Source organism: Dendrobates tinctorius, unplaced genomic scaffold (assembly GCF_039654945.1).
Source record: "Dendrobates tinctorius isolate UK_male_01 unplaced genomic scaffold, ASM3965494v1 ptg000065l, whole genome shotgun sequence".
NCBI lineage: Eukaryota > Metazoa > Chordata > Amphibia > Anura > Dendrobatidae > Dendrobates > Dendrobates tinctorius.
In genome coordinates, this window is record NW_027361733.1 from 25818082 (window position 1) to 25841046 (window position 22965).

The 22965-nt window shown below is 45.1% G+C and overlaps 1 protein-coding gene across 2 annotated transcripts; it reads left to right on the forward strand.

Moving 5' to 3' along the window:
- Window positions 1–22964, forward strand: SNPH (syntaphilin). 2 transcript variants are annotated; one of them, XM_073580794.1, is made up of 5 exons: window positions 1–131; window positions 4596–4683; window positions 4776–4880; window positions 17897–18046; window positions 20602–22964. In XM_073580794.1, the coding sequence occupies exons 1-5, from the start codon at window positions 116–118 to the stop codon at window positions 21551–21553; spliced, it is 1311 nt and encodes a 436-aa protein (XP_073436895.1). In that variant the 5' UTR covers window positions 1–115; the 3' UTR covers window positions 21554–22964. The 2 variants fall into 2 exon arrangements, with proteins under 2 accessions (XP_073436895.1, XP_073436894.1); XM_073580793.1 differs by having other exon boundaries at window positions 6–131; window positions 4593–4683.
- Window position 22965: the final 1 nt, after the last annotated feature.

Genomic DNA, 22965 nt, shown 5'->3' on the forward strand with positions numbered 1-22965 from the left:
TCCGCTCGGCTCTAGGTGTTCTGTGTCTTTAAATGAATGTGAAGTGACGCAGCTTCCCCTCCCCTCCCCCGTCCTCTCCTCCTCCTCCTCCGCCGGCCGGAGCTGCGGCAGCATCATGCAGAGCCCCGCAGGTGACTGCGCCCGGGACCCCGCCACACACCGGGGGGTGAGGGGGCAGCGGGGGGCTCCTGTGCAGTGTATTGGGGGCTGCGCTACTGCTGTGGCAGCTCTAGAGATTGCATGGGGGCAGCTGCGGAGTTTACATAGTTACACAGTGAGGAGAAAGGGGGCGGTGTTCACTGTTTAGGATGTCAGGTTTAGGGGGTGCGCGGTGTGGAGTGTTACCCTGGAGAATCATGGGGTGCAGAGAGTGGTACTGTGAAATTATGGGGTGTGTAGCGTGGCACTGTGTGGGATTACGGGGTGCAGAGCATGGCACTGTGTAGCACTGGGGGTGTGGAGTGTGGCACTATGGAGGATGATGGGGTGCAGAGCGTGGCACTGTGTGGGATTAAGGGGTGCAGAGCGTGGCACTGTGTGGGATTAAGGGGTGCAGAGCGTCGCACTGTGTAGGATTAAGGGGTGCAGAGCGTGGTACTGTGTAGGATTAAGGGGTGCAGAGCGTGGCACTGTTTGGGATTAAGGGGTGCAGAGCGTGGCACTGTGTGGGATTAAGGGGTGCAGAGCGTGGCACTGTGTGGGATTAAGGGGTGCAGAGCGTGGCACTGTGTAGGATTAAGGGGTGCAGAGCGTGGTACTGTGTAGGATTAAGGGGTGCAGAGCGTGGCACTGTGTGGGATTAAGGGGTGCAGAGCGTGGCACTGTGTGGGATTAAGGGGTGCAGAGCGTGGCACTGTGTGGGATTAAGGGGTGCAGAGCGTGGCACTGTTTGGGATTAAGGGGTGCAGAGCGTGGCACTGTTTGGGATTAAGGGGTGCAGAGCGTGGCACTGTGTGGGATTAAGGGGTGCAGAGCGTGACACTGTGGGATTAAGGGGTGCAGAGCATGGCACTGTGTAGCACTGGGGGTGCAGAGTGTGGTACTATGGAGGATGATGGGGTTCAGAACATGGCACTGTGGTGTATGATGGGGTGCAGAGCGTGGCACTGTGGTGTATGATGGGGTGCAGAGCGTGGCACTGTGTGGGATTAAGGGGTGCAGAGCGTGGCACTGTGTGGGATTAAGGGGTGCAGAGCGTGGCACTGTGGGATTAAGGGGTGCAGAGCGTGGCACTGTGGGATTAAGGGGTGCAGAGCGTGGCGCTGTGTGGGATTAAGGGGTGCAGAGCGTGGCGCTGTGTGGGATTAAGGGGTGCAGAGCGTGGCGCTGTGTGGGATTAAGGGGTGCAGAGCGTGGCGCTGTGTGGGATTAAGGGGTGCAGAGCGTGGCGCTGTGTGGGATTAAGGGGTGCAGAGCGTGGCGCTGTGTGGGATTAAGGGGTGCAGAGCGTGGCGCTGTGTGGGATTAAGGGGAGCGTGGCGCTGTGTGGGATTAAGGGGTGCAGAGCGTGGCGCTGTGTGGGATTAAGGGGTGCAGAGCGTGGCGCTGTGTGGGATTAGAGGGTGCAGTGGCACTGGTGTATGACGGGGTGCACAGACTGGCACTGTGGAGGATAATGGGGTGCAGAGTGTGGCACTATTGATCATTAGAGGGCGCTGCTTTTGTTTGGTAGTTATCAGATATTACTATTAATAATGTGGTGGGGGTAGCCTCGTCGGTGATCCGGGGGCGGGGGTAGCCTCGTCGTTAATCCGGGGGGGGGATAGCCTCGATGGTGATCTGGGGGTGGGGGTAGCCTCGTCGGTGATCCGCAGTTTAATATTGGGGGTCAATCATTACGCCCCCCCCCATCAGTTTTTTACTGTCTATATAAACACTTTGCTTGTTTTTATCAGGAAAAATTGGGGATCGGTGTCACTTATGTCCCCCATATCTGTCCTATTGGGTTTGGTTGTTTACAGCCAGGGGTCTGTTTGTTTGGAGGTGCCCATATACTGTATTCCTCAAGGACAAACTTCACTGTGAATTGTCCCAAGAGCTTGCAGCCCTATCTGTGAGCGTGTGTATGGTCCAGTAGTCACGTACCAGCTCCGTTCGTTCATGCGACCTTTGGTCTTGTGATAAAGGTGACTTAGAGCTGTTTATCTCTGTTCCATCCCTCCATATATATCTCGCAGTCTTGGCCACTATTCTTTCCGGATGTCTACACTGGCTCTTCCGTGCATTTGCTGTTATTGTGAAGGTCACACACAGCCGTAGCATTACCACTGCCCTGATCCGCTGTGATGGTTGTAGGGTTGGGGCATCTGTTTGCTTCTCCGTTTTAAGCCTCCGTCAGTGATGTGTGGGTGGATCTCTTGGGTCCAGAACGCTGCAAATCTGCTGAGGAAGCAAGAGCTGTGTAGCACCGGGGTGTGAGCGCAGGATTCCTGCACATTTAATTATAGATGCCGAGGGGCCTGGGATCTGCTCAGTGTCATTGTATTTTCTGGATACAATGTCTGGGATGTATGGGGTGGGGGTCCATCCGATTGCTGGCTCATCACTAACCCCCCTCTACCCATTCTCTTCTTTACCTGACATTCATCCTTTTTTGGATGTAACCCATTGTCCTGTTGCCATCTTCCTCGTTTCCTACTTTTGGAGGAGATGGAGCTATTGTGAGCTGGGGTCTTCATCTCCATGCTCTCTGAGGACCTGTATAGGTCGTGTTTGTGATGCCAATGTGAACACTGATGGACTCATGATGCGTCTTTGGCATATACAGTAAAGGGGGCCCAAAAATCTCATCCAGGGTCCACACCCTCTGCGAGCAGGAGAGTCTTGCTGCCCCCTTCGCTACTTAGGAGATGGGTGGCATTACCATCTGAACCCACCAGATTATTGGGCGAGAAGTTGTGGCCAAATGTTGCAGACCCCTTTTTCCATGATCCCCATAAAACATTAGGGCTGTCTATTCCAATGTGCTGAGACATTTGCAAATGGCATTTTTATTTTTTTTTCTCCTTTTTTTTTTATATATTTTTCTTGCGTCTTTGGAACCTTCCAAAGTAAAAATTTGTGGCAAAAAGCTAGAAACCCTCTTTTGGGGGCAGCACTCTGTTTAAACAGCTGTCAGGACGTGCTGGGAGTTGTAGTTTTATAACAGCTGGAGTCCTGCTTCCATCCCTGCCCTGGCCTGTGGTATTGGCATATTTCATACTTCTTCTGTTGCTCGGTCTTATCCTGGGGTAGGTGGTCTCCATCTCTCACCAGATAAGGTGACCTTGTTTATGAACGTTATGGTGCCGATGTAGAGGATCTCTGCGTGGATGTGGCGGTCCTAAGCTAGTTCCCACGCTATACTGGCACCGTTGCATCTGCAGAGGCTGCCCCTATGGTACATTAGCTTGGCATTAGACGTGATGTATGGAGGGCAGCGCCAGGGGCTGTTTAGAAAGCTGCCAGTCAGCGCATATTCTAATGCCTGTGCCACACACAGATTTCCTGGCTACGACTTGTTACTGCTGGGCATCTGATGATAGCTGAGCGGCTGCAGCTTGGATGCTGTTGCTTTGAGCTATTAGTGGGTGGAGGATCAGGAGAACGTCGTATCTGACAGCCTGCGATCCTAATCGGGCATCATCACTGTTACTATGGTAACCCTGTGGGATGCATGAGTGATGGGCAGGATGCCATGTCAGTGTGTGATGTCATCCTCCTCCGTAGCGCTCATGTGGAGACGGGGCGGTTGTGGTCTCTCCTGCAGGTTGGTGTGTGATGGAGCATTGTTTCCCTTTTGTGCTTATTTTACGTCCCTGTCTATTGCCTCCATATAAAACAAGTATATAATACATACAGTGCAGCTAAATGTGGAGCTGCCGGGCACACAAGCATCTTTGTAGTACAATAATGGTCAGGGCTGTGTCAGTGATGCTGGGCATTTCTGTGGGCACAGGTTAATGCTTAGACTTTTTGCTGTTTGTGCGTCTTATTTTGTTCTGTTTTTATATTTTTATTTATCTATTCCGACAAATCCAATTTTGATTATTTGCTATAAGGAAGATTTCTTGCAAATAAATGAGAATATTGGGTTATCCTTTGCTGTCAAGCTTTGGTAAAAATGGTTATGATTGGAATGGCTTTATGGAGATGTGTAGTGTCTGTAGGTGTGGATCTTCATGGTGGAGGTTATCGCTTTAATTTAGGGAACTGGCACTAGAGGGTCACAATGGGTATCTGGTGCCAGGGTCTCAGATCAGGCTAGGGCTAGTGCTAAAAACGCAAAACGGTGTCAGAAAGCTGCAGGGCATAGAATAGGACCCCTATGCAAAATGAGTGTATGGGCCCTTTGCAGTCCAAAATAATGTAACCCTTTATGTAACCGTAGCAGAAGCTGCTTACTGCTTCAGAGGCGGAAGTGAGCCCCCTTTCCTCTTGGGCCTCCGTGCCACTGCACATTTTGCCCCATTGGTATGTCTGCCCCTGACCAGGAGGTTAGGTGAGATGTGTGGTGCCAGGTTTTGGCAGTGTATTGTATGACATGTCCTTGTTTCACATACGGATCTATCCTCAGGCTAATTGGAGCGTAATATAAATGCAATCTTTTCTAGTAGGTGCCCTGTGCCGCCCGGTAGTGCCACCCTGCTGCAGTTCACCTATGTCTGTGCCAGGAGGCAGAAGGTCATCGGTTGGCTCACGCAGGTAATCCCCCACCTCACCACACTTCCATCTCTTCTGCTTCTCCATGTAATATTTTTGGATTAAAGTCTCTGCCCTTTTTCCCCCCTCCACAGACGAACATCACCTCCTGTATCAATGAGGGATCCGTATGGGACGTCCTCTGTGAGCAGCAGCACATCCAACTCCTATAAAGGAAGTGACAGCAGCCCTGCGTCCAGGTAACTATAGACGGGCAGTCACCTGTCACTTTAACATTGTGTTTTCCTAAATAGCTGATCAACCTAAAAATAGTCTCTAGTTACGTCCAAAGCTGCAGTCATAACTCTGCTGGCTGCCATTTAAAGGGATCTTAATAGCCCCAACTGATATAATCCATGTTAGGTCGCTGTAATACAGATTCATTCCGTATATTTGTATTTTTTTTTCAGCCCTTTATTCCATTCGTCAGTAATCGACTTTCCAATTTTTTTTTTTTTTTTAATTTGTTTATTGAACCAAAGGCAGGATATACAATATGCAATCTGACAGCAATGAAAATATCATGTAACACACATACATATCACAGAGCATCAATGTCAAGCAACATATGTATACCAACTGTGCATAGAATAGAACACTGTCAATTGCCTTACATTAGTCTATGTATTTTTTATTCAAATAATAAAGCCTGCCAACTTCTAAAACATTACTACTACTACTACAAAACAACTATTTGCAGCCTATGTCTGTATGTTTAGCTCTTTATTATGCGATATCTCCGTCCTACAACGTGAGGTGAGAGGAGTTCCACCTCTCCCATATCTTCTCAGATTTGCCCGGGCATCCCTCTGTTTTGGTAGAGCGTGCGTTCGTATGGTATAATTGAGTTCACCAATTCTATCCAAGTCCTAAGGGAGGGATCCGAACCCCCCATCCACCGTAGTGCCAGTACCTTCCGTGCCATAAACAATGTCTCCCGCAGGAAAATTCCCGTATAATGTCCTCATGTCTCCTCATCCCACACCCCAAACAGACAAACCAATGGCTCAAGGGGAACAGGAATCTGTGCCAGGGAGGTTAATAATGACGTTACCTCTTTCCAATAGTGTGCTATAATTGGACATTGCCAAATCATGTGACTAAAATCTGCATCGGATGCATGGCATCTCAGACACTCTGAAGATTGGAAACTGCCCATCTTAAAAAGTCGAGTCGGAGTCAAATATGATTGTTTTATAATATAAAGTTGTATCACGGAGACACCTCAGTTGGTGACTCCAGAATTTCCTCCCACTCCTCTCCCTGTGTATCAGGGATGAGCCTTTCCCATTTCCCCCAACCAGGCATATGGCAGATTCCGTCCCCACCGATAGCATGTGTGTGTACAGTGAGGAGATGAGACCCTGGGGACCCTGTGATTTAAGAATGCCTATCAAGGGTAGAGACGAAATAGCATTATTCATACCGATATTTCTCATATGCGATTGAAAGGCTGATATTAATTGCAAATATCAGAAGAATTGTGACCTCGGGACATTGCACTTAACTTGCAGTTGTTGAAAAGATAATAGTGTCCTACATTCATATATATCCCCTATCGTAGAGACATTGTACTGAGGCCAGAATTCGGCAGATGGGTGGGCCAGCAATGTCAGAAAATAACTATTATTCCATAAGGGCATTTCAGCTATGATATCACTAAATCCAACCACCCTCTTAATCTGTCTCCACACTAGTCTTGCCAGACGAAGCATACTTTTTCCATCTCCAAGAACCCCAGCGGGCAATCGGCACATGCGGCATGAAGCAGATGACTTTCAGAATTAGGAAGACAATTACCAGGCATCCGCTTATTTATAGCTCTTGCCTGTCCCGCCAGATAATACAGAAAAAAATCCGGTAACGCTACCCCCTCCCCCCCTTTTTTTGGCCTTTGTAGGGTGGACAACTTAAGTTTTTGGCCTGGTTTTCCCCCATATGAAAGACGTAATCTGGGAATTCAAATTAGTGAAAAAAGATTTAGGCACTACCACAGCACTATGTTGGAGAAAATAACTGATCTTAGGGAGTAGTATCATTTTAATTAGATTAATGCGTCCAGCCACAGACAGCGGGAGTTTGCTCCAAATCGTAAATTTAACCTTAACCATCTCTAGTAACGGATATACTTTAAGTTGGAGATCTAGTGTGCTAGATTGAGAAATATGAACACCCAGATATTTAAAATGTGATACAATAGGCAACGAGGAGAGAGTCCCAAGTCTCGGCATCGGAGCATGAGAAAGAGGCATCAGAGCAGACTTCTCCCAGTTTATATACAGGCCGGAATATCTACTGAGTTCATTTATAGTGGCAATCACCCCCGTCAATGTCTCCATCCATAAATAAATGCTCTATCCATAAATATTATCATATCGTCGGCATACATGCCTATGGTGTCTACCCGATCTGCTATCTCTATACCCATAATATTAGGAGAAGTTCTCATGCGAATTGCCAAAGCCTCTATTGCAAGAGCAAAGAGGGCCGGAGAAAGGGGGCACCCCTGACGAGTCCCCCTGTGCAAAGAAAAGGACTCGGAAACGGAGCTATTTACAATGACACGGGCTTTAGGTTTCATATATAAAGTACTAACCCATTTTAAAAATCTATCTCCAAAACCGTATTTCTGCAAGCATGTGTGGAGGAAAGGCCACTCAAGGGAGTCAAAGGCCTTGGCCACATCCAACGATGTCAATGCCCACCAATTGTCCGGTACCAGGGAGCTGTATTGAACCACCGATTGAACCCGTCTAATATTAATGGAGGTGTTTTTCCCAGGCATAAAGCCAGTCTGGTCAGGATGTACAAGTTCCAAAATAATTGAATTTAGCCTAGTTGCCAAAATCTTCGTAAAAATTTTGTAATCCACATTTACTAAAGATATGGGGAGATAAAATCCACAGTCCATAGGGTCCTTCCCTTCTTTCTTAAGCACTATTATATTAGTTTCATAGAAGGACTCCGGCATGGCCCCCCCAAATCCCCCGAAACACCGACAACAAAAGTGGTGCCAAAATCTCCCGGTATTTCCTGTACAACTCAATAGGAAACCCATCTGGCCCAGGGACTTTACCAGAGGCCATATCCCTCATGGCATCTTCTATCTCTTCCAGAGTGAACTCAGCATCCATAAAGGCTCGCTGAGAAGCACTTAGTGTGGGAAACGTTATATCTGATAGATAGTCTAGACACCCCTGGCTACCAATGTCGCTTTTCGATCTGTACAGTGAGCTATAATAATCATGGAAACATCCCATTATTTCTTCCATCGAGGATACCACTGCACCATCTGAGCTGCGGATCTGTAATATTGTGTTAGTTGTATTGTGCTGCCGCACCAGATAGGCCAGAAATTTACTAGACTGGTTCCCTAGTTCAAAGTAGGATTGGCGAGTAAAGAATAATTTACGTTTGGACTTGGAGTCTATATGTTGAGTATATAATCTTTGGGCCGTCAACCACTCCACTGTATTACCACTAGTTTGATCAGATACGTAAGCGACCTCTGACTCTTTCAATCGTTGCTCTATTTCGTCATCCTCCCCCGACGTCACCCGTTTGATGTAGGAGATCGTGGAAGATAGGCAGCCCCTCAAGTACGCCTTAAGGGCGTCCCAAAATAAATTAACATTCCGGTGTTCAGGGTGAGAGGACACGAAAACATGTAACTGGTCAATTGTTCTGTCAGGTAGCCTAATCAATTTCAGCCAGAAAGGGTTTAATTTCCATGTTATCCTATCACTTGGCGGGCCATACCTGAGTTTGAGGATGATTGGGCTATGATCTGAAATCCCTCTGCTTCCATGTTCAATACTATCCACCCATAGTGCCAGACCACTAGATCCAAAAATATAATCTATACGGCAGGGCTGTGGAGTCGGTAAGCCACAGTTGCGACTCCGACTCCTGGATTTTATCAGGCTCCGACTCCTTCATAAATGGCCAATTCATAACAACAAATTTACTGTTGTAAAATATTAAACATCGTGCTTATTCAGTTTCTCACCATCATATAAGTAATCAGACCACTTAGAGCAAAAACTACATTTATTAGAATACAATTAGAATATAGCAAATAACTTTTATAAACTTTTCTAAACTGTAAGTAAATATGCAATAAACACTTTTATGCAGTTAATAAGAAGAAATCTATAAATTTGTCCTCAGAAAAAGTATTGCCTCTGTCAGATCCTCCTTCATGGATGCCCTCAAATCTGATCTAATTATTTTGAGAGCAGAGAAAAACCTCTCTACACTAACTTGTGTTGGTGGCAAAGCAGTAACCACTCGGGCAACATCTCTGACAATGTCAGGATACAGAGGAATCGCTTGTTGCACTGTTATTTTTGATGAACGGTCAAATTTCTCAATTTCTTTTAATGCACATGAAAAATTCTGCTGAAATGTACTGGCTGTGTTCCTTGATGGGGATGACTCTTCTATGCGGGAACGCTTTGCACGGTCCTTGTGATCCAAATATTTTTCGAAATTAAATTCTTCATTAGTTGATGATGAGGGTGAAGATGTGGCAGGACGACCAAATTCTTCTTGTTCCTCCTGACTGTTCTGCAACCCTTTCATCCTTACTGCTATTTCAAACAGAGCTTCTTTTCCTTTACTTAGCTGTTGATCATCTAGAAGAATCCGATGCATTGGGTCTACATAAACAGCTGCCAAAAGAATGTTATTTTGTAATAGTAGCTCCTCTCTCCGTTTCATTGATGTAGCAGTGCCACTTGCAATTAACCCTCCTCTTTGGGACAGGCGAAACATCAGGTTCTTCCACTCCTTTAAGAAAATACCTGGAGTTAAGTCCTCTGCTTGTAATTTTTTAGTCACTGTAAATGGGTGCTCTAGCAATTTTTCCAGCTCAGTCACCTGATTCCACTGACTTTCATTTAGCGTCAGTTGAGGGTTAGCCATGTCTACAAGAAAGGTTTTCAGTTCAACCAAGCGCTGAATCATTAAGTAAGTACTGCCCCATCGTGTGGCTTGATCAATAATTGCCCCTTTTCCAGCACGTCTCTTCAAAATTGAGTCAACTTTAGGGGTTCTGGCAACAGTAGCCAATTTTCTCACCTTGCCAATCAGTGCAGCAGCATGTCCTTAGAATCATAGAATCATAGAATCGTAGAGTTGGAAGGGACCTCCTGGGCCATCTGGTCCAACCCCCTGCTCAAAGCAGGATTCGCTAAATCATCCCAGTCAGATGTCTGTCCAGCCTCTGTTTGAAGACTTCTATTGAAGGAGAACTCACCACTTCTCGTGGCAGCCTGTTCCACTCATTGATCACTCTAACTGTCAAAAAGTTTTTTCTAATATCTAATCTGTGTCTCCTCCCATTCAGTTTCATCCCATTGCTTCTAGTCTTTCCTTGTGCAAATGAGAATAAAGTTGATCCTTCTACAATGTGACAGCCCTTTAGATATTTGTAGACAGCTATTAAGTCTCCTCTCAGTCTTCTCTTTTGCAAACTAAACATTCCCAAATCCTGCAACCTTTCCTCATAAGACAGGGTTTGCAGACCGGTCACCATTCTGGTCGCTCTTTTCTGAACTTGCTCCAGTTTGTTGATGTCTTTTTTAAAATGTGGTGCCCAAAACTGGACACAATATTCCAGATGAGGTCTGACCAAAGAGGAGTAGAGGGAAATAATGACTTCACGTGATCTAGACTGTATGCTTCTGTTAATACATCCTAGAATTGCATTTGCCTTTTTTGCTGCTGCATCACACTGTTGACTCATATTCAGTCTGTGATCTATTAGTATACCCAAGTCTTTTTCACATGTGCTGTCACTTAGCCCTATTCCTCCCATTCTATATATGCTTTTTTCATTTTTATTGCCCAGATGTAGTACTTTGCATTTCTCCCTGTTAAAAACCATTCTGTTAGTTGCTGCCCACTTCTCCAGTTTATTTAAATCTTTTTGAATCCTCTCTCTCTCTTCTCTAGTATTAGCTATCCCTCCTAGCTTTGTGTCATCAGCAAATTTAATCAGTTTACCCTCAATTCCTTCATCTAAATCGTTGATAAAGATGTTGAACAATACAGGGCCCAGGACAGAGCCCTGTGGTACCCCACTTGAGACATTCTTCCAACTGGATGTACAGCCATTTACGACCACTCTTTGGGTCCGATCACTAAGCCAGTTATGAATCCACCTAACAGTTGCCTTGTCCATTCCATACTTAGTCATTTTTTCAATAAGGATTGTATGAGAGACTTTGTCAAATGCTTTGCTGAAGTCAAGATATACTATATCTACAGCATTTCCTTGATCCACCCAATCAGTGATACCGTCATAGAAGGAAATTAAGTTAGTCTGACATGACTTATTAGTTAGAAACCCATGCTGACTCTGTTTAATCACTTCATTCTTATCCAGGTATTGACATACATGTTGTTTAATAATTTGTTCAAAGATCTTTCCTGGTATAGAAGTCAGACTCACCGGCCTATAGTTGCCTGGGTCCACCTTCTTCCCCTTTTTGAAGATAGGAACAACATTTGCTCTTCTCCAGTCTTCTGGCACTTCTCCTGTTCTCCAAGAATTTTCAAAGATTATGGAGAGGGGTTCAAAAATTTCTTCTGCTATCTCCTTCAGTACTCTGGGGTGTAATTCATCTGGACCTGGAGACTTGAATTCATTTAGGTTAGCTAAGTGTTTCCTCACTATCTTTCTGTTTATAGATATCCTGGATTCTTCTATTCCCTTAATAGGACAGTGAATAACAGTTGATGTTGCATTTCCTTTCTGAGAGAAAACAGATGCAAAATAGGAATTTAAAAGTTCAGCCTTCTCAACATCCTGTCTTACCATTTCATCATTTTCATCCTGTAAAAATCCTATAGCATCTTTGACTTTTCTTTTACTTTTGACATATCCCCAAAATCCTTTATTATTGCTTTTGACATCTCTTGCAAGCCTCAGTTCATTTTCAGCTTTAGCTAATCTGATTTGTGCCCTGCAGGTTCTGCAGACAGTATTATATTCTTCTTTAGATATGCCTCCCTCTTTCCATTTTATAAACATTTTTTTCTTCCTTTTTAGCATGTGCTTAAGTTCTGTGTTCATCCATCCTGGTTTCCTTAAATGCTTCCTATTCTTCCCTCTTTTCGGAATTGTTAACAACTGTGCTTTGAGAATTTCATTTTTCAAGATTTCCCATCCTTCCTGGACATTTTTGTCTTTAAGGATATCCAGCCATTGGATCCCTCCAATTCTCTTTCTGAATCCCTTAAAATCTGCCTTTCTGAAATCTAACCTTGACGTCTGAGTCTTCACAGGTCTTCCACCTCTAGTAATCCAAAATTCTAAAATAGCATGGTCGCTACCTCCTAGGGTCCCAGCCACTTTTACCTCCTCAACCATTTCCTCCCTGTTTATAAGGATTAGATCCAAGGTAGCAGTTCCCCTTGTTTTCTCCCTTACCTTTTGGAAGATAAAGTTGTCAGCAAGAGAGGATAAGAATTTCCTTGACCTGTTAGTTTTGCCTGAGAGAGATTCCCAACAAATGTCTGGATAGTTGAAATCTCCCATGACAACTATGTCATATTTTTTGGAGAACTTGGCCATCTGATGCATAAAGAGTTCATCTATATATTTGGCTTGCACAGGCGGCCTGTAGTAAATGCCTACAATGGTGTCCTTTCCATTGTTCTGTCCTTGTATTCTTACCCAAACAGTTTCCACAGAACTCCCAGTCTCTGAAGCTTCAATCTCTGTGCAGATATACGCATTTCGAACATACAATGCGACACCCCCTCCTCGTTTATCAAGTCTGTTTCTTGCAAATAAGTTGTATCCTTCTAGTCTTGTATTCCAATCATGTGTATTGTCCCACCAAGTTTCAGTGATTCCAATTACATCATATTTCTGTTCCTGTGTTAGTAGTTCCAATTCTCCTTGTTTGTTGCCCATGCTTTGTGCATTAGTATAGAAACATTTTAGTTTGTGATTGGTTTCTCTTTCTCCAATATTTTTATTAATTAGATTCTTTCGTCTTTGTTCTTCCTTTCCACTTCTAATAGCAGAGTTCTCAATAGCATTTGTCAGGTGTATGGCTTTTTCTGGTCTTTTGCTTCCCTTCCCATGTTGTTCTAGTTTAAAGCTCTCCTTACAAGTGTAGCAAGGCGACTTCCAAATACATGCTTTCCAGCCTTCGTAAGGTGCACCCCATCTCTAGCAAGTAGTCCATCGTATAAGTAGTTCACTCCGTGATCCAGAAATCCAAATCCTTGCTGACGGCACCATCGACGTAGCCAGTTGTTCACCTGCAGAATCTTATTCCACCTCCTTGTTCCATGGCCATCCACTGGGAGGATGGAAGAGAAGACCACCTGCGCTCCCAGTTCTTTCACTTTCTTGCCTAAGTCTTCAAAGTCTCTGCAGATGATTTCCAGGTCGTTTCTTGCGGTGTCATTTGTCCCCACATGTAGTAGCAGGAATGGGTAGTCATCTGTAGGTCTGAAGAGTCCTGATATCCTGTCAGACACATCTTTAATTTTTGCACCTTTAATTTCTTGCAGACTGTCTCTTATAGCCAGCTGTAGCGTATGCACAACACAGCGCATGTGATGAATGAAAGAACATATTGACATAGTTTCAACAAGATCATCTAAACTATCATGTTGCTGTTCATCTGAAGCAACTTCAGTTTGCTCCTCAGTTACAATACTGTGTTCCTCTATTTCAAACATTTCTGTGTCTGTGGACCCAGAATGTTCTTCTAGCTGCTGGTCACCATCATTACTCTCATTCATTAGCTTAATAGTACTTATCATATTTGAAGCATTGTCAGTTACGACAGAAAGAACTTGCTCTTTTTTAAGTTCATAGTCTTGCAGAACCTTTTCCACCAAGACCTGGAGAAACTCACTGGTGTGATGAGCTTTGGTGTCTTTTACTGCCAATGTCTTGGTAACTATTTCAATTTTTGTCACAAACAAATCGGACATTGATGGCAAAATAGTTCACTCTGTGACGTGTGCAGGCATCCATTTTAAGAAACAGAAAGCGTCCCTTGAGAGTTTTTTTAAGTTCTTCCTTTTGTTTAAAAGCTACTTAGATTACTAATTTTCTAATACTCTCTCTCTCCAGAGAAACACCAAGCTTGCGGGCCATTTCCCCATTCAGACACATAAAAGCTGGTCGTGAAAATAATGAAATCGGCACACTATCCTTTACAACAAGCTCTATGATCTATTTTTTAAATGTATCTACTGTCATTGTCACAGTAACTTTGTCACTGACAAAATATCTTGCAACTGATGGCTGCAAAGTTCTCTGCTCCTTTGTTTGGCTGGAAGAGCTGGGCACTGGTTCATTGGTTTGGATGCAGTCTTTCTCATCCACTGCTTTCAGTACTTCTGGATGAAAGCGCTGTAAATGTCTCTAGATTAGAAGCTCTGGTAGGAGCATTTTTATCTTTGCCTGAATATGCACTCATCTTGGCTTCACAGCATTTGTTTTCGTCTGGATCATTTGTCATACACTGACAGACATAATGTTTTCTATCTTGAGTGATGGTGAAATGTTCAAATACAGCTGATTTAATGTGATGCTTCTTTGACATTCTCAGGTTTTTAATTCTGCATTCACAATCCAAATGACAATTGTTTTTCCTAAAAACAATTGTACAAAATTATTGCCAGGTCATACAACTGATATAGTGGTCAGTAATACTGTTATTATTCCTCATGTACTCACAGTTAACTGATGCAAAGTTTGTTGAACGGATAATACTTCTTACAGTCTTCCTCTTCTGAGTAGCAGGCAGCTGTGAGATTCTTGGAAGACGCACACCTAGTATGATCTAGTCTAGAGGAGGAGCTTTACTACTAAGAATTTGCAACACATTTTCACTTTCAGTTTCATACATTGTAAGTAGGGGGGTTGGGGCAGCATGAGGTTAACCAAGTATAAGATTAGATAAGGGCAGTGGAGAACAGTGACACACAAGAAGTAAGAAATGTCTCTATCTCCAGCAGAACTGCTTATCACTGTTGTTCATAGTTTGATAGAACATATATATTTGAGTAACATTTATAAAATTCATATGAAAGTTCAATTATGAAATATTAATACATTTTTTTTTTAAAGCTGGAGTCGGTACATTTCTACCGACTCCGACCAAAACTAACTCCGACTCTCCGACTCCACAGCCCTGCTATACGGGATAAGGAACGTCTAGTGGAGGAATGGCACGTATACTCCCTTGTTTCTGGGTGATATGTTCTCCATAGGGTCTAACCATCCACTACCCTTTATAAACTGTGATAATTGGGATGTGACTGCCGACGGTGTCCCACCATCCAGTCTCAATCTGTCTAGGCAATTATTCATCACCAAATTAAAGTCTCCCATACAAATGACATCCGCGTCTGGGTAATTCAAAGCAAAACTCAATGCTTTCTGCAGAATTGACGTACCAGCTGGAGGGGGATTATAAACACACAGAATGACATACTTCCTAGAGTTAATCAGTGCATACACAAATATGAAGCGCCCCTACGAGTCTCTCCGGGCCTCCCGGACCTCCCATCTAACGTCCTTGTGTATAGGGAATGAGACCCCTCTGGAGTAGCTGGTGTGAAATGCATTTATAGACCACTGAACCCTGTACAGTCCGAGCCGTATCTCTGGTCAAGTGTGTCTCGACCAGAGCCACAACATGAGGGCGATAGTGCCTGATTTGTGAAAAAACTTTAACCTTCTTTCGGGGGGTCTTGATACCCCTCACATTCCATGTCATGCATATTAAATCCGTACCCATCTCCATTTATCTGGATATGTTGTGCATCGGCGCCTATGTAGAACTTAGAGACACCACACAAATAGCAAAACTTCCATTTGCTGCAACTTTTACCTAAATAACACTTAAAGCTAAAATAAATTAAAGCTTTTGAAAAGAAAACTGAATATAAACTTAGTAACATAGGAGCAAAGTCCCGCTCCTCTATCGAAAAACAAACAAGGGGATACCATCACTAAACGTAGTGTCCGGTATTGTAGATATCTGGGTGCCCGCCAGGAGAGCTCCAATCAGGCCTGCAGTAAAAGGATCCAGATGAAAGTATACACTCTAGGATTCCTTTGCAGGAGATCCTCTATGGGATCGCAGCCATTTGGTAGCCTCCGCCGGATCCGTGAAAAACACGGAGGAACCCCTGTGGATGACCCGAAGCCGAGTTGGATAAATCATGGAATATACAATGTTCTTTTCCCTGAGCCGCTTCTTGATGTCGATAAATTGCGCACGCTGCTTCTGGAGTTCCATGGAGAAGTCCGGGAAGATTGAGATCACGGCGTCGATGAACTTGATGGGGCTCTTTTGCCGTGCGAGGCGTAGAATGGTGTCTCTATCTTTACAGTTGAGACGTGCCAGGAAGGGTCTAGGTGGGGCTCCCGGAGGTAAAGGCTTGGTGGGGACCCTGTGGGCTCTCTCAACGGCAAATACAGAGGAGAATTCATCTCCCAGAGAGGTCTTAAGCCAGCTTTCTAAGAATGGCTCAGGGTGCTGACCGTCACAGCACTCAGGCAGACCGATGAATCGGATATTATTTCGCCGCATTCTGTTTTCTAGGTCGTCTGCCTTTTGCCTCCAGACGCTCGTAGATCCCGCTACTTTAGTTAACTTAGCCTCCATTGGCGTAATGGTGTCTTCCACCTGGGACACTCTCGCCTCCACCTCCGTGATGCGCCCTCTCATGGCCTGCATGTCGTGACGGAGTCTCCCCACCTCAGTGTAGACATCCTCTATTTTCTCCGTCAGGGATGTCCTAGTGAGGGAGATAAACAGGTGTCTGAGCAACTGATGCAGGCTAAGGGTCATTTCTTCCTGTTCAATTTCCTCTCCATTCCTGAGGGGGGGGATTTCATAGGGTCTACCCCCGTCTTCCAGGGCTCCCGCTCACCGGAGCCGTCTAGCGTTTCTCCTCTGAGCTCCCAGGGGGTCCCGACACCGGTGGGCACCAAGCGCTGCCAGGTCCTGTTCTCACTACAGGCGGTAAGCGCAGGATGTTCACAGGATTAATGGGAGCTCCTACAGCGTGCGTCCTTCTCTCACCGCTGCATAGCCACGCCCCCCGACTTTCCAATTTTTATGTAAATGAGGAGACTCTTCCCTGTGCTTACAGCTTACTGGCTGTTCTCCCCATTTTTCCTACAATCCGCCATCCCCCAGTCATCGATTGACAGGTCACTCTTGTCTGAGTTGCCTGGTTTCGCCCCCGGAGATCTTGTTCAGGTGCTGTCATTCCCTGTCATCAAGACTTGCTGCCCATACACCACCCGAAGGAATGGGTGCACCCACGCGATATCTTCGGTGGGGGAGGCAGGTAGCTCCAACCAGAGTTACCTGTCAGTCAGCAACCGGAGAATGGCAGTAGGCAGGCAAAAAGGGAGAGGGGCTGAGACGCTGTAAAAGCGGAGCCCCTGCACTTGTGGCTCATTTACATAAAAACTGGAAAAGCAGTTGGTCAGGAGTGGAATAAAGGATTGCTAAAACCAAGGTATGGAAATAAATCTACATTAGAGCTAAGGCCTGTTTCACACATCCGTTTTTTGGCATCCGCATGCATCCGTCAAAGTGTGAAAAAACGGATGCAAACGGATCCGTTTTTTTGACGGATCCGCGGTAGCCGCTAATGGAAGTCTATGGGACAAAAAAACGGAGCCTCAAAAAAAAATGGCAGATCCGTTTTTTAACAGAAAATGACGGATTTTAAAAAACGGGAGTGTGATCCAGGCTAACGCAGATTAAATCAGTTGGGGGTAGTAAAACCTGTAGTTTCCCTTACAGACCAAAGGTGGCAAACCCCAAATATTGTAAGTGCAATAATGTAATTTGTAGTATATTGAAAGGGAACTCTCTTAACCTCCAGGGTCCCCATTATCAGGGGCCACGGCACAGGCTAAATGTGCTGATCTGCAGTCCCAGGCACAGCCATACATACAATACAGGTGAGCTGCTGTCCATGTAGACACTGAATTAGCAGGGTCTACTTGACATGTGAGATGCTGCAGCTAGAAAACTAAAAGAATTGTGACTGCATCTTTGGATGTGAGTATAAATCAGAATGCAGCTCTGGATCAGTGAAGCATTGCACGGCACCTATATACAAATGCAGAATATTACACTGGAACTTAGTGGCAATCCTCAAGTCAATATTTGTGATATATAATTGACATTTTTGTTTGCTTTCTTAGACGTTCAAATAAATACAGCCTATGCAGTGAAAATCATGGAATCAAGCCACCCACCCCTGAGCAATACCTCACCCCCCTGCAGCAGAAAGAGGTCTGCATCCGGCACCTGAGGGCAAGGCTAAAAGACATGCAGGATGCCCTGCAGGACAGGTGAGGCTGGGTATCTGCTCCAACGTCCTCTCACCTACTCAATGTGCTGTATCCCATAATGTGTCATCCTTACTGTCGTCACGTGACTGCACCGCTGAGCTCACTATGGGTACAATTTACAAAAAAAAAGCTCAGCTTTTGGAAAGTATTAGGTCAGGACAATGTTCGTCCACTAGGTGTAAACAAAAATGATGCCATTCACTGACGGAAAGTAGAGATATTGAAAACTGACGTTTAGCTGAATGAAAAAACATATTAGACAATTGCAGAACTTTTCATGATACTGTGATGACTTTTTTTTTTTTTTTTCTGGCTCAGCAGAATCTTTTTTGTGACCACAGAGTGACGATTTGTGAAAGCGTGCAGTGCACACACTGTCAGGATTCACCCGTTCTCAAGAGCGAGTGGGTGGTCACATGAGTGGAAACATGTGATTTGCATAGTTGCGGTCACATGCCCCCTAGAATCTAATCGGCATATTCGCACTGACGTGTAGAGGGAATCCTGACAGTGTGTGCACTGCATTCACATACAGCGTGGCTGCAGGAATTTCTACTGGGCTCAGAAAACTTCTTTAATTTATTTTTTTAGCATTAATTCTTTTGAACTGATCACAAAGGGAACCTACCAGAGAAAATATACTTTGAAGCAGTGGCTGGAGACCAGACTAGTTGGCTCCGGTTCTTCCTAGCGCTCCAAGAGGTGATTTACAGGTCGCTCCCTATGTACATGAGTGCAAGAGACCTGTCAATCACCTCTATAAGCGCTGGGATGACCCGGACGGTGGCAGAGCCAGACTAGACTTGTGCCCCCCCTCCCCCCCTCTGGTCTCCTGCCAGTTCGATTCTATATAGTGGAAACTTCTGAAATGTCCAGGTTTTCTTTCAGTTATGTTTTATGCTCAAGGTGCTTCCAGAGCTGCATTATCAATTCTGCTGACCACACTTGGGTTAAACTGTTCAGATGAGATTCAGATTGTGTGAGTTATAGTTCTACAACTTTCACAAGTGTTTCACATCCTCTTGGCAGATCTGGGGTTAGATGATCACTACGTATTGTGAATCGCAGATCTTCGATTTAGCCTATGTACACATTCCTATCCTTCCCTATATATCTCTTTACCTTTGGTGAGAGTTTGTATATTTGTTGTTTTCTTATATTTCTGTCCCATGCCTCATGGGGTGGAGGAGGGGACAGTTCAAGGTTTTTACAGGTGCATAAGGGTATGTGCACATGCTGCAGATCTGCAGCGGATTTGGCCCTGCGGATCCTCAGCAGTTTCTGCTGTGTTGTACAGTACCATTGAAATCAATGAAAAACAAAAACGCTGTGCACATGCTGCGGATTTGCTGCGGTTTCAAATCCGCAGCATGTCAATTCTTTGTCTGGAATCCGCAGCGGTTTCACACCTTCTCCATTGTACAGGTGTCATACCGCAGGGCGAAACCGAAGGTCTTTTGACCTGCGGATTTACCTGCAGATTTTGCCAAATCCGTGCGGAAAAATCCGCAACACAATCCGCAACGTGTGCACTTACCCTAATAAGGTTGGAGACTTGGACCTCTCCACCTTTAATGGTATGTTTCCACGGTCCGTAGCAGCAGTGCAGTTTGAGGTCCCCCTAACTTACCGAAGACTATGTCTATACATTTCAGTAGGCCAACATTTCGGATTTTAAAATCTTTTTTCAAGCTGGTGTTATAAAGTATTCTAATTTACTGAGATAATGACTTTTGGGTTTTCATTGGCTGTAAGCCATAATCATCAACATTAACAGAAATAAACACGTGAAATGGATCACTCTGTACTGACTCTATTTAATATAGGAGAGTCACTTTTTGTATTGAAGAACTGAAATAAATTAACTTTTTGATGATATTCTAATTTTGTGAGATGCAACTGTGTATATTGTGGGGCTAAAAAATGTTTTATATAAATTATGTTGGTTATATGTATATTAAAACAGCAACAAAACATAATATAATTTGTTATGAACAAAACAGTCTCATACCGCCAGGTCAGTGATAAAATATAAAAGTCAAGACTGCTAAGATAAAAAAAAAAAAAAAAAGGATCTGTGGGGACTTTTTTAAAACTTTAATTTTTCTTTCTTACTTAACTACATGTATTTGGAGCTAAAAAAAATATTTTTTAAACTTGGTTTCATTAAAGATTTAACACCATTTGGCTTTTACAGGCTCTTTGTTTCTCTGCACATTCAACTTTGATGTGATCTGCTGTCATAAATCAGCTGAGAGGAGCTAAAAATCACAGATAAGAGTTACAAACGCTCTTTTGTCAGTGCCTCAGAATGAGCTTACTGAAGGATTCTCAGTTAACCCATTCTGCAATAAACGGCAACAAAGAGGCAGTGGTCCGCAAACAAGGTTTCAAGAAACCCAATTATAAAAGCATGCAGTTAAATAAAAAAAATAAAACAAAAAATTGTACCCAAAACTGGACAACTTTTACGTCCTTTCTAGCCTTGGTCATTAAGGCGTTGACTTCCAACTAACTTTTTCCTGCTTTGCTGTGTTCTTTTCTCTACTCTTTAGAGACACGGAGGTTGATGAGCTGAGGTCTCAGCTCGGTCGGATGCAGGAAGACTGGATAGAAGAGGAGTGTCATCGAGTGGAGGCGCAATTGGCTTTGAAAGCTGCTCAGCGAGAGATTCAGCAGCTACGTGAGGTCATGGACGGCGTCCGTGGCCGCCTGGGCGATGGAGATATGGGCATGCAGAAATACTTTACTGACATCACTATTCAGAACCGAAAGCTGGAGACTCTCCTGCAGAACATGGAGCTGGCACATGATGGCTCTGTACCAGGCGCCGAAGGTGGAGGCTCTGCCGGGGATTCACCAGCTCGCTCTCTCACCCGTAGCTCAACGTACACCAAACTGAGCGAGCCTCCTGTCGGAGATCGCCACTCTCAGGACACTGGAGATAGCGGGTACGCTGCCCCAGATGACAGCAGTGCCGTGTCCTCTGGCCCAGAGTTCTACCTGGGTGAAGGCCCTTTATGTCTTACCGTGCAGCCCCCTCCATTGTGCGCAGAGGCGGCTGTCCAGGCTAGCAGCGTCAGTGATTGCGGAGTGCAGACAGACGAAGCTGCGGGCACCCCAGAGCCTGATTCTATATTCGAGAAAGTTCTCCAGTCACAGGCTGCAGCCAGTCCCACCACCAAGGAACCAATAGAGCCAGAATGTGGAAGCGCTGACTCGAGCTGTGTGGTTCTGGTAACAGATGGCCCTGCCAATGCAGAAAACGCAGAAGGCGAGGATCCCGATGCGCCTCTTAGTTACTGGAGTCGACATTTTGTCGTGGACCTACTGGCTGTACTGATCCCCGTGGTACCTACAGTAGCCTGGCTGTGTCGCGCACAGAGGCGTCAAGGACAGCCAGTATATAACATCAGCTCCTTGATGCGTGGCTGCTGCTCTGTGGCCCTGCACTCAATCCGTAGGATTAGTTGTCGCCCGGTCAGTGCCTCCACCAGCCAGCCCTAAACTTGGCGGCTGCCGCTGGACATTTTACTTAGCACTTTGTAGAACTTTGGAGGGGAGGTGGTGGCTTAAAAGGGAAGGATATCCTCCTCCTGGCGGTCAGTGTGTAGACTATCTGCCAACTACTTGCGTTCTGCAAGAGAAACACTCTTCGTATGCTGATACTATGGCCCACTTCCGTAAAATCGGGATGGGTATGTCTGCTTATCCAGAGTCTGGGGTCATTGTGCCAGTCTGACTGTGGTCTGCATGGGGCACGGTCTGCTGCGGTCAGTTGTGTATATACCTCCAGAGCTGATAAGTAGATGCTGCTGATCCGACTAGACAGGTCACCTGCTCATCTGTCCTTCCTCAGATCTCCTCTACCTGCAACTGGTCCTCCAGTGTCTAGCTCCACCATTGGGAGTGATCACCACATGTACAGGAATTCTCCATGTTAACTGTGTACTTGCTTGTGATGACATGTGTTCTAGTGCCCTATATGACCTGACGAGAGTGTGTGGCTATTGAATGTACTATGTTACATATATGTTGTATGTGTGAACTAGTGCTGTGTATACATGCCCCAGGCCGGTCCTGACTACACTTGTTCTAGTCTCTCGCCTTCACTTTGGTTGCTTGTGCCCTTTGTACACCAAAACCCCTTTTCCTTGCTGCTGCCTCCATGCCCTGGCTTTGCTGCTGCCTTTTTTTTTTTTCCCTTATTGTGACTTTGCAAAGTGGCATGACCCCAATCAAGCGCTCTCTCAACTTCCATCCCTTTAAGAGGGTATCAGAGTTGCTTGTCTATATCCCACGTTCAATACCTGCAGCTACCTCCCTTGGGTGTGCACAAGCCTTGCATTGTCGGATGAATGGGGGAATTTGTCATTGACCTCACAACAATCATGCTGTTACATTGTGGTCTGCAGACCTTTTGGCTGGGCAGAAGCTGGCACGTTGCAGGAACACGCTGCTAAGCACTGCCACCCTTCGCTCCTGTTTATAAGCTAGCACTCGTGGAAAAAAGCTGTGCTCCTCCTTTATTTTGCTCCCTCTTTGGGAGCTGTAGTGTGTGTGCTGGTCACTCATGCCACAGTGTGTTTAATGCTTGCTAGGGGGCGCTGATGAGTTTGAGCACAGACTCCGCAGGGACTGGCCTCATATTTTTCAGCACTTAGAAACCTTTTCTTTGCACTTACCTGATTCCCCTTAATGTCCTGGGAGTGAGTGACCAATGACACCAGGCACGTGGTCCCATTACTTCCTCCCAATAAGCTTTGCGGACAGGAAATATTAACTGATATTGGAATGAAATCACTGACGCTATAAATCTATATATACATAGAGAGATCTATATTTTTTGATGTTGCTTGTCATTTGTTGTCCGTCCTGCTGAATGTATTAAACTGGCCTGAGCCACATCAACAGCCAAG

Coding starts and splice junctions, on each gene's coding strand:
- SNPH (XM_073580793.1), top strand. Junction 4,684..4,775: donor TCATCGGTTGGCTCACGCAG/GTAATCCCCCAC, acceptor CCCCCTCCACAG/ACGAACATCACCTCCTGTAT. Junction 4,881..17,896: donor GACAGCAGCCCTGCGTCCAG/GTAACTATAGAC, acceptor TTGCTTTCTTAG/ACGTTCAAATAAATACAGCC.